Raw genomic sequence first — 12,735 nt, forward strand, 5'->3', positions numbered from 1 at the left:
CAGTTAGGAATAGTTGTAATTCCTTTATTAATTAAGTTCTCCTGGAAGCGTTTCTCAATTATCACACGTGTGGGTGTTGTGTCACGGTGAAGTGATTAGCATATTGTGTAAACTAGACACCTAGAGATTAACTAATTAAGTGATCAGTTCTGGGTTGTTATTATTTGTTGTTGTTAATTAACTACTGCGGCAGTACATTTGTCAGCGTAGGTTGATACAGATGCCAAAGTGTATTGTGTTTTTGTTGTGTTTTCTAGTGAACTAAACGTGCTATAATAATATATACTTTATATAAGATCTTATCTCTGATCATACCTAGACGAGCCACAAGCGGGTATAACTGCCTATTACAGAGAGATCTAATAGATATACAGTTAGGAGAGATATTTGGACAATCGTGTTTCATTCAGTTACGGGTATTATAGGATCCCCGTGACAGCCGTATAGTACTTACACTTTTGACCACCCCCCTCCTCCTCCCCCTCCCCCTAAAAGTGTACATTCCCAAATGAAAATGTTGATCGACATTTTTTCATTTTAAAATTTTTTTTGAAAATTATGGACGCCCCTTAGAACTTTACTTTAAGTTCACCTTTTATTTAATAAACGACCACATGCTATCGACTTGGTTTTCTTTGGCGTTGCATTTAAAGACAAAAGATTATTAAAACAAACCTAATAGAATAAATTACGGTAAACATAATATGTTTGCAAATATCACCACAAAGAATATAATTTTAAAATATTTTAGTCCACTTCGTCCCAATAACAACTTATTTTTGTTTAAAGGTAGAAAAAAGTAACTGCTTAGATATAAGAAGAAGAAGAAGAAGAAGAAGAAGAAGAAGAAGAAGAATTGTATATATACTCTTCAAAAGAAGAAACGCAAAACCACATTGACGTAACATTTGGAGAATTGATTTAATTATTGAATGGTGAGTCCGATAATTACCAAATGTTGCAGGATTGTTCACAATTCACTCTAGTCCATTGTAAGTGATAGGACACACCACCAAGGTCAAGGTCATCTGGAGTCAATACCGGATGTGGCCTCCGCGTGTGTTGACAACTGCCTGGCACCGCCTGCCCATTGAAGCAATCAGAGTACGGATGACGTCCCGGGGGATGGTGGCCCACTCGGCCTGCAAGGCTGCTGCCAGCTCGGGCAGGGTCTGGGGCTGTGGTTGTCGCTGTCGGAGGCGTCGGTCCAACTCGTCCCATAGATGCTCAATTGGGTTCAAATCCGGTGATATCGATGGCCAAGGAAGGACATTAATGTTGTTGTTCTGTAGGAAAGCCGTTGTGAGACGTGCTGTGTGAGGCCTGGCGTTGTCATGTTGGAACACTGCGTTGGCGTTGGCCATAACTGGAACGATGTGTGGCCGGAGGATCTGGTCAATGTAGCCCTGTGCATTTAGGTTGCCCTGCACGTGGACCAGGTCAGTTCTGCCAGTGTGTGAGATGGCTGCCCACACCATGACACTACCCCCGCCGAATCTGTCCACTTCCTGCACGCAGTTTGCCGCATAACGTTCACCACGACGCCTATACACGCGACATCTTCCATCATGACGTCGGAGCAGAAATCGGGACTCGTCACTGAACCACACCTGTCTCCATCGCAGTTGAGGCCATTGTCGATGAATCTGGCACCACTGCAGTCGGAGTCGACGGTGTTGTGGTGTTAAGATGACACCTCGAACTGGACGTCTGGCACGAATTCCTACCTCACGTAGGCGGTTCCGTACGGTCTGGTCGGATATCCTGCGCAAACCTGGTATTGCTGCGGCTGTGGAGGTGGCAGTAGTCAATCGTTCCCGAAGGTGGCGTATCCGGATGTAGCGGTCCTGCCCGGGGGTAGTGACCCGTGGTCGACCGGATCTAGGGAGGTCACGTGTTGAACCACGTTGCTGGTAACGGTCCCACAGTCTGGAGATGGTGCTTGGGGACACATGGAATGCCCTGGCAACGGCCGTTCTGGATTCGCCTGCGTCTAGTCGGCCGATGGCATTGTTTCTCTGCGGTTCACTGAGACGTGGCATGTCCTGGATTGTCAACTGTCGGCCAGATACAGAGGCCAGGCAAGCGAACACCCTGCACTTTTATACTGTCGGTGTTCATGTTGCACGTGCAGACAACGCACGTGCAGTGGTGACATGGTTTGCACGTGGCTGCGTTTTTGCGAATATTCACATTTTGGAACTTTATTGTACAGTAGCTGCGTGTTATCGAATGTAACCGTGGGAATGTGTTTGGGACATGCAATGACCTTATATTCACAAAGCATGAACCGGTAGGAAACATAAAATCGGAGTTATAACCCATTTGTACCCTTTTGCGTTTCTTTTTTTGAAGAGTATACATTCTGGAAAATATTCACATGTTGTCTAACTGTATTGCGGTGTTTTAAATTTCTTTGCATGCTGAATAACCACTAAAAGTACGTATATTAACGTATTTGCTATGGATCATAAGTATGTAACTACACAAGAACAATCATGTTTTTCCGTCTTTGTTCTGCAATGGACAACTGGTGACCAGACGATTGATGAATAATTTTAGTTGATAATAAATAGTGTTTGTAAATTAACGATGAGAGAATTGATTTATAGTCTACTTTTCTTGCGATGCAGTGTATAATTACTGCACGGCTAATAATACTGTAACCCCGAGAGATTATCACATTTTTAACTTGTTTTTTAAAACTTGTTTGGAAATGCACTTTTATGTATATACAGAATCTAACCAGATTATTAAAAGTAGCGAAACTTAAGTATTAGGTATTATTATATACATAGCAATGAAATATATAGATCTACAGAAACCATAAAAGTGTATTCGGCGAAAAGTCATATTTTCGCTGTAATTTACTTACAGTGAAAATATAAAAATCATATTTATATTTTTGTGAACAAATTCATGGTTCAAGTGTCTCCCTTGTAAATTATTACGTTTTAATTATAGAGCACATTGATTAATTAACATTATTATAATTCTGACACGTAGCCATCAGAGAAAACCAGCTACATTTTTCCTAATGCAGCAAGGGATCTTTTATATGCACTTTTCCACAGGCAGGAAAATACATACCACGGCCTTTGTCCAGTTGTGGTGCACTGGTTGGTACGAGAAAACATTTTACTTATTGAGACCAGTGTCATTTCTTCGTGTTCAATTTTGATGATTACCAATGCCTCTCATCGTATTTGGGGAGGGGGGGGGGGGGGGGGGGGGGGGAGAGAAGGAGCATTTTAAACTATTGTACCTATAACAAATGGATGTGAAGTCCAATTACGTTAAAATATCTGATCGAGTACGAAGTAATGATGACACAATGTGACAAAAAAAAGTAAAGTTTGTTTTATTTAACGACGCCGCTAGAGCACATTGATTTTTTATCTTATCATCGGCTATTGGACGTCAAACATATGGTCATTCTGACACTGTTTTTAGAGGAAACCCGCTGTCGCCACATAGGCTACTCTTTTTACGACAGGCAGCAAGGGATCTTTTATTTGCGCTTCCCACAGGCAGGATAGCACAAACCATGGCCTTTGTTGAACCAGTTATGGATCACTGGTCGGTGCAAGTGGTTTACACCTACCCATTGAGCCTTGCGGAGCACTCACTCAGGGTTTGGAGTCGGTATCTCGATTAAAAATCCCATGCCTCGACTGGGATCCGAACCCAGTACCTACCAGCCTGTAGACCGATGGCCTGCCACGACGCCACCGAGACCGGTCCAATGTGACAATGTCCTGTTGTTGAGTGTAAGTTCAAGTTTTACATGGCGTTCGATTCGTTAAAAGTTTTTGGGTTTTTTTTGGGGGGGATGATCGCTTTGTCAGGTATGTTTGCACAGCAGTATTATTAAATACTTATTAATTTAATAATTAAATAAAGATAATTTGTATTAATATTTCTTTTAAAAAGTCCATGGTCAAGTAAATTTTCTTCAAACTGCCAAAGAAACAAAATATATCATGGCGTTATGTGTTTTCGATAGGATAAGCGAAAGATATTAACAAAAAGCAAAATATATTGTCAAACATTAGAAAAGATATACATGTGTATAATAAATAGAGAACTCTATTGTGTCTTTTCTCTGTTTCCTTCATTCTTTCTTTCTCTGTTTCCTTCATTCTTTCTTTCTCCCTTTCAATAACATTTATTTCTGTTCATATTTAAATTGCATAAATATATTAGTCGTGACATGTATGTATAATGGACAAGGCCTTGTACGTTGTGTAACTTCTGCCTAACCCATTTGTTCTTTTTTATAAAAGCGCAATAAAATATGTTTCAATCAATTAATAAATAGACCATTCCATGGGTTGTTTTGTTTTTTGTTTTTGTTTTTTCGAATACAATTTTTATATCAACACGTGATGTGTGAAAACCATGAAACATCGTAATTGAAAACCCCCGTAAAATAGCCTCTTGTTTCTATGTCATTATCTCAGTTCTACACACATTATGAAGTCGTATATATGCAGCTCTACTCTCTTTTTTTTTTTTTTTTTCTTTTTTTTTTTTTTTTTTTTTTTTTTTTCTTTTTTTTTTTTTTCTACATCCTGTTTTTGTTTGTGTGCTGTTTTGGGTCTGCTTTTCTGTGTCGTCTTCTCTTCGTCCCCCCCCCCCCCCCCCCCCCCCCCCCCCCCCCCCCCCCCCCCCCCCTTCACCATGACAGCTCTGAACATCCGCTTACAAAGTGTTGTTCACTTGAGGAAGTTGAAACATTATTGTTTTTCACCCTGTTGGCGAAGCTCGCCAAAACAGTTATTAGACTCTGATGTAACAGAACAATCGGTTAAAACCCAAAATAAATCTAAATCATCTTCCGTCTTCATTTGAGCACAGACAAGTCACAAATTGCTTCCTGGTGACAAAGTAATTGTGATTTGGCGTGTTGGAGCTCGTGATGCACATTAAAGCGTTCGTTACACCGGGGGATGGAGTTCTGCAGCTGCCCGTCTCGTGCAGTGCAATTCACAGAGTGTTCACAGCGCCGTCAATCAGACGGAGACACATACTCATTTCTTGTCATTATTACAACGGCGACGACGACGACCTTATAAGCTTCACACAAAGATGGTGCATATGTGCGTTCCACGGCTGTATGTAGTGACAGGGCAATTGCCCTGAAAAGGGTACTCAGAAAAATGATGGAAAAAAGATAGTCTAGCTGAAACCTATATTACTGTGTCCTGGATCGTTTTACCCCCCGCCCCCCTCCAACCCACTTCCCCATATCTAATATCTGTGTTCAAACTGTCGGAGCTGCTTTCTATTATCACTTAGTTTACTATACCCTACTCATGCTTTGTAATCATCACCTACTTTTCTACAACCCTTCTCATTAAGAGAGAGAGAGAGAGAGAGAGAGAGAGAGAGAGAGAGAGAGAGAGAGAGAGAGAGAGAGAGAGAGAGAGATATATATATATATATATATATATATATATATATATATATATATATATATATATAAGTGAAACCCCTCAATACCGGACATCCATGGGACCAAGTAAAATGTCCGGTTTTCAGAGGTGTCCGGTCTGCCTGGACGGAAATACCTTCCGTTCTCCATAAAATAGGGAAAGTGTTAAAGTGTTTTAAAACAAGAACAAGAAGAATATGTTGGAAAATGGTGCATTTATGAGCATTTAGAAAAATAAAAACATCCATGGGAGTAATATTGAATAAAAAATACATTAAAAAGTCCACAAATTGTCAATCAATCGATAAATCAGCCTACGTTGAGAAACGTATCCATCGATGTCTGTTGTCTTTCACATCTGTGTTTAACAATGGTTGCCTGCGTTAACTTTCTAATTCCTGTACATGCAATAGGAAACTTTCATCTTTCTGTATTGCAAAGTCCTTTAAAATCTGAAGCATGTTCAACACGTCAGGATAGCCGAGATCGTTTCCCGGAACAGATACATCTTGTTCGGATTCGTTGTCGCTTCCGTCATTGGGTATTTCGTCCCCACGCCTGTTTCATCACAGTCTTCCACCACCGCCACGTCCACTCCAGCACTCTCACCACTGACCTGGAAACATTTCACAGAATACCTGCACTTCCACCTGCACTTCCACCTGTCCAGCCAGTCATTCGAGCCCTTGAAATCTGCAACTGCAAGTTCCTTGGCAAATTCACTGGCCTTCTCTTGGATGATGGGACCAGAAATCGGGATGTTTTTAGCGTGAGCTTGACAGAACCACTGCCATACCAGTTCATTGAGCTTATCAAATTTACATGCGTTATTAAACCGCCGTTTATTCCCGCTAATATTCTTTTCAAACTCTGCCTTATAAACCTCTCGTTTTTTGATGATATCTCCAACTGTTGATTTGCCAATACTAAACTTTTCACTCAAAGATCTTAACGTTGGTTTAGGTACACTTTCGAAACTTTTAATTATTTTGAGTTTATCATCGAGCGAGAGTTCAACACGGCGTCGTTTAGCTGGACGTTCCGTCATGTTGAAAATCGACATGAAAATGAAACACTGCTAACATCTATTCGACTACGCAAAGCCAACATATACTTTTGCTTACTCTTTAGTTCGCTAAACAAACGTTTTAAAAAAAAACCAACACATTCACACAATAGGAAGGCAGCAAATTAAATTCCCTGTTATTTGTGTCAATCTTTGAAGCAAATCATGTGACATGTATATATATATAGATATAGATAGATAGATAGACAGACAGATATATATATATATATATATATATATATATATATATATATATATATATATATATATATATATATAGTGGTCAGTGTATAGTGGTTAGGCCATCGGTCAACAGGCTGGTAGGTACTGGGTTCGGATCCCAGTCGAGGCATGGGATTTTTAATCCAGATACCGACTCCAAACCCTGAGTGAGTGCTCCGCAAGGCTCAATGGGTAGGTGTAAACCACTTGCACCGACTAGTGATCCATAACTGGTTCAACAAAGGCCATGGTTTGTGCTATCCTGCCGGTGGTAAGCGCAAATAAAAGATCCCTTGCTGCTAATCGGAAAGAGTAGCCCATGTAGTGGCGACAGCGGGTTTTCTCTCAAAATCTGTGTGGTCCTAAACTATATCTGACGCCATATAACCGTAAATAAAATGTTGAGTGCGTCGTTAAATAAAACATTTCTTTCTTTCTTTCTTTGGTCAGTGTTTGAATCTGGGCGATTACAGCTATCATCAGTTATTAACTATATATTTCTATTCCCACAGGTAAGGAAATATAGCAATCGCTGGTCAGTGTTTGAAACTGGACATTGTCTGTTATTAACCTTTTTGTTCCCCATAGGTCAGTACGTCATTCAGCAATGTCTTGTCATTGTTTGAAATAGGAAGCTACAGCCATCAACCCGTTTCTTTACCATATAGACAATTGGAGGCACCGTCTGCTACTAAGAGACTATGATTAAATATTATGGCAACGGAAATTACAATATATAATCAATACACAATTAGCCGTACCGAGATCAGCATCCTTTACAATTGTTACATGTAGGCTTAATCATTCCTCTGACATGTTGTTTTGGTATTACAAAATGTCTTGCAGATATGAATATGTTTAGCCCTAGAAAAAGTAAGGCAATCGTTCTCACCCATTTACACCACCACCACTCCCATCGCCCACCCACACCACACCCCACACCCCGATAATCCACTATCCAAACTCTTCGATTCTCCAGTACCAGTGGGAGGTTTTTATATTTAAGGAATCGTAACAACTCGTCCCCAATTTCTGCCCAACGACTAGAACACCCAATATGTGGGCTATTTCTCGTTCCGGCCAGTTACATATGGTGTAACAACGATCGTGGTATGTACTATCATGTCTGTGGGATGTTGCATAAAAAAGACCCATTGCTGCTAATCAATAAAACGAGTAGCCATTGTGTGGTGACAGCGGGTTTCCTCTATCAGTATTTGTGTGGTCCTTAACTACATATCCGACGCCGTATTATCGTAATTAAAATGTGTTGCGTGCGTCGTTAAAAAAAAGATTCCTTCCTTCCTTCGTTCCCCATCTGTGAGAAAGTGCATGTAACATACCCCTTGCTGCTAACAGGTAGGAATAGGCGATGTGAATATGATGGGTTTCTTCCCTCACTTTCTAAACAAAACATCGCAATTACCATGATAAAAACCTAGCTTTCTAAAGCTCACTTAATATTAAGTCTAGTGTTTCGGAATACCCAAGAGCGCCAGCTAAATCGGGAGTCAAGAACGGTGCATATCGGAGTGAAATGTAGAGCACAAGGCGCTCAACTGAACTCAAAAACGGTGCATATCGGAGTGAAATGTAGATTATAGCGCGGCGATGATCCCGTTATGACACCCATACGGCCCGGGGGACGTCGTCGTGCACGTGTCCATTAAACGATGAACCCGCGTTATCCCACAAAACGCTGATTCGGAGCTGAATTGGTGAATATCCCTCACGTCGAGGACTTGCAGATGAACATTTAATCAGGTAAATAGGTCCACGATCTGAACACTGTTTTTTGAAGAGCCTTATTGGCAAACTGGCCCAAATGAATACCGAGTGTTCCATTGGTACGTTTAACATGAATACGTTTGAATATGACATGATAACATTCCAGCAGGTTAAGTTACGTTTTGACAGCAGTTTCTTTGATTGTCATATCTCTTGCTCAGTAACTTATTTATTTGCATACTTACTTACTTACTTACTTAGTTACTTACTTACTACTAACTAACTAACTTACTTACTTACTTACATACTTACTTACTAACTTACTTACTTACTTACTTACATACTTACTTACTTACTTACATACTTACTTACTTACTAACTAACTTACTAACTTACTTACATACTTACTTACTTACTAACTTACTTACATACTTACTTACTAACTTACTTACTAACTTACTTACTAACTTACTAACTTACTTACTTACATACATACTTACTTACTTACTAACTTACTTACTTACTAACTTACTAACTTATTTACTAACTTACTTACTTGTATAGTTCTGAAATTTGTACAAGTTGACTCTTATTCATAATGTTAATATAGTGATCTGTGATATTCATATACTAAACGTTTTAACACACTTGTGATATTTATACTTTGCACAGCTCTTTACACCGTGTTTTAATTTTATATTGATGTTGATCATCAATTCATGCATTATTTTACCATTGTTTAACACCCAATAGCCGATATATTTTTGCGTTAGAGTGTCGTTCGACATTCATTAATTCAAACTTGTACAGCACCAGTGGGCGTCATTTTGTGTACGAGTTTAAGTTCAGTTAGCTCTATGCCTGATGATCCCAGAGTTATGCGACATCTTGTTTGTGAATATTACAAACACAAAAATTGTTGTGGTTCGAAAAAGAGGCCGCTTAAAGAATAAATGAACACTGGCTGCATGATGGTGAAGATATAGAAATTGTGGACTATTTTAATTATTTGGGTTTAATCTTCAAATACAATGGTAACTTTACTAACAGAGCCAGAGGCTCGCATAATACTATTTTTATTCCTAATATACATGATATTGACGATACCGAAAAACACTCTGGTAATAACCTCTATTTATCCTATAACTTACCCTCATAAACCCATGTGATAATTTAGTGTATTAACCCGGTTAATAATGGTATGCAAATTTGCAAGGTCTCTGGGTAATGTGTTGCTGTGGATGGGTCATTTGTTTACAAGCCAACAAGACCTGTATACCTGAGCGTAACGTTTTTCAAACTAATTTATGCTAATCGTGATGACGTCATGTTACTGATGGCGGCAACTTTAGTACTGCGATTTACTAAAAAATTTATTAAAATATTAGTTTAGAAGTATTATAGGATAAATAGAATTCGCTACTCGTATTTTTTAATATGTAAAATATCAACCTCGTCTAGTTAATATGTATTTGTCTCGGCAGAGTCTCATCAAATACCGATTAACATAGATATACATATATATTGGCAAGATATGTTGACAAGTTAAATTTCTTTATTTTCAGTTACTGACCAAAATGTAGCCTTTTGTGACGTAACTACTATTAAACTAATTGTGATCAGCAAAGGAATATTGTTTTGTTGACACTTACTTATTCTTTGATTTCCTGTTGATGGTTTTGATTTTTAAAAACCTTTTTGAAGACATTTTTTTAAAATAAGAAATAAATTGTTGTTATTTAAGAATTATTTTGTTTTGGTGTAGAGTTATTGTAGGCGACAAGTCATTCAGCACGTGTAGACTTAATAACCCGGAAAACGGTTAATGTCATTAATGTTTTTCGTATTATGTACGATTGCTGGATTCATGAAATATCTTGTTAATGTTCTAGGATATCGGGTTTATCCTGTTCGGGTCGAATGGCCATTCTAACCTTCGCGGATAAAGCCGATATCTTAAGACAGTAACCAGTTATTCTTTCTATATACACGATATACACGTGTGTGTGTGTGTGTGTGTGTGTGTGTGTGTGTGTGTGTGTGTGCTGTATGGTGTGTGTTGAGTGTGCGTGTGTGTATGTGAGTGTGTGTGTGTTGTGTGCGTATGCGCGTGTGTGTGTGTTGTGTAAGTGTGTGTGCGTGTATGTGTGTGTGTGTGTTGTATGGTGTGTTGAGTGTGCGTGTGTGTATGTGTGCGTGTGTGTATGTGTGTGTTGTGTGCGTATGCGCGTGTGTGTGTTTTTTGTGTGTGTGTGTGTTGTTGTTGTTGTTATTGTTATTGTTGTTGTTGTTGTTGTTGTTGTTGTTCATGTCGGATGTGCTTTATAACAGCTTTCTCTAATTTTAAAACATTAAAATATCTACCTTGCTTCCTTACCTTACCAGTGGTTTGACATTTGGTCGGAAAGTAAAGCGAACTCTAGACTTCCATTTTCATTGCATGGTACACAGTTTATAGTGGCTGTTTTGTTGAAGAAACCAAACACCTTGCTATTAAATGTTGTGACAATATGCGCTAACACCACACCAAAGACAAAACCCAACAGCGGCCTTAATTGAAGATTTCCTTTCACCCTGATATTTTAAAACTGATACACACGGACGTATGGTATATGTAATCCATGCGATATTGATTTATTATTTTTATACATTGTTTTGTTTTCAGTTGTGGCGTATAACACGCTCGCACGTGTGCCTTAACGATTAACACTCACATGTCATGAAAACCGCTGACAGGGGAGTGACTTAACGAAACCCAGTACCGCCCTGTCATGTCACGCCCTGTGATACGTTGTCAATATTTATTGTCTTGTGCAAATACTGGTTTAATTTTTTTTTTTTTTTTTTTTTTTTTTGGGGGGGGGGGACGAGAGGGGGTGAGTTTTAATAATTTTTAAATATGACATGAAAGTATGTACGATTATGAACACTCAGCACGTTAGTTTACTCATAGAAGAAACCCTCTGCAGCCAACTCTTTTTATTGAACATATACATTACAAACCCAGTGGCGGATCCACAAAATCAGACAGACACAACGAGAGAGACACAAAGAGAGAGAGAGAGAGAGAGAGAGAGGAGGGGAGAGAGAGAGAGAGAGAGAGAGAGAGAGAGAGAGAGAGAGAGAGAGAGAGAGCAGCAGTACTAGTATTAGTATAGAAATGTGCTGAGATGTCATTGAACGATCAATGAGTATTTATATTTCCAGTCGTTAAATACCATCTTTAATACGAAAAACATATCAACTAGGTGTAGTAGTAGTAGTAATACTAATAGTAGTAGTAGTAGTAGTAGTAGTAGTAGTAGTAGTAGAAGTAGTAGTACTAGTAGTAGTTATATAGTAGTACCAACTAGTAGTAAAAACATAGTAACTAGTAGTAGTAGGTGGTAGTAGTAGTAGTAGTAGTAGTAGTAGTAGTAGTAGTAGTAGTAGTAGTAGTAGTAGTAGAAGTAGTAGTACTAGTAGTAGTAATAGTAGTAATAGTAGTAGTGGTGGTGGTGGTAGTAGTAGTAGTGGCAGTCCTAGTAATAATAGTAGTAGTAGTAGTAGTAGTAGTAATAGTAGTAGTAGTAATAGTAGTAGTAGTAGTATGAGTAGTAGTAATAGTAGTAGTAGTAGTAGTAGTAGTGTAGTAGTAGTAGTAGTAGTAGTAGTAGTAGTAGTAGTAGTAGTAGTAGTGGTGGTGGTAGTAGTAGTAGTAGTAGTAGTAGTAGTAGTAGTAGTAGTAGTAGTAGTAGTAGTAGTAGTAGTAGTAGTAGTAGTAGTAGTAGTAGTAGTAGTAGTAGTGGTAGTAGTAGTAGGGGCAGACCTAGTAGTACTAGTAGTAGTAATAGTAGTAGTAGTAGTAATAGTAGTAGTAGCAATAGTAGTAGTAGTAGTGTAGTACTAGTCGTGTAGTAGTAGTAGTAGGACTAGTAGTAGTAATAGTAATAGTAGTGGTGGTAGTAGTAATACTAATAGTAGTAGTAGTAGTAGTAGTAGTACTAGTAGTAGTAATAGTAGTAGTAGTAGTAATAGTAGTAGTAGTGGTGGTAGTAGTAGTAGTAGTAGTGGCAGTCCTAGTAGTAGTAGTAGTAGTAGTAGTAGTAGTAGTAGTAGTAGTAGTAATAGTAGTAGTGGTAGTAGTAGTAGTAGTAGTAGTAGCAGACCTAGTAGTAATAGTAGTAGTAATAGTAGATGTAGTAGTAATAGTAGTAGTAGTAGTAGTAGTAGAAGTACTAGTAGTGTAGTAGTAGTAGTAGTAGTAGTAGTAGTAGTAGTAGTAGTAGTAATAGTAATAGTA

The 12,735-nt window shown here is 38.7% G+C and overlaps 1 protein-coding gene across 1 annotated transcript; it reads right to left on the reverse strand.

Annotated features, from left to right (window-relative positions):
- Nucleotides 1-5,900: 5,900 nt before the first annotated feature.
- Nucleotides 5,901-6,485, reverse strand: LOC121381604 (major centromere autoantigen B-like). Its single transcript, XM_041510940.1, has one exon. It carries the CDS (start codon nucleotides 6,483-6,485, stop codon nucleotides 5,901-5,903), a length of 585 nt encoding a protein of 194 aa, XP_041366874.1.
- Between the last annotated feature and the right edge of the window lie 6,250 nt (nucleotides 6,486-12,735).

Source organism: Gigantopelta aegis, chromosome 9 (assembly GCF_016097555.1).
Source record: "Gigantopelta aegis isolate Gae_Host chromosome 9, Gae_host_genome, whole genome shotgun sequence".
Lineage (NCBI taxonomy): Eukaryota > Metazoa > Mollusca > Gastropoda > Neomphalida > Peltospiridae > Gigantopelta > Gigantopelta aegis.

Excerpts from the sequence above, each read along its gene's own strand:
- LOC121381604 (XM_041510940.1), bottom strand. The coding sequence starts at position 6,485 with ATGACGGAACGTCCAGCTAAACGACGCCGTGTTGAACTCTCGCTCGAT.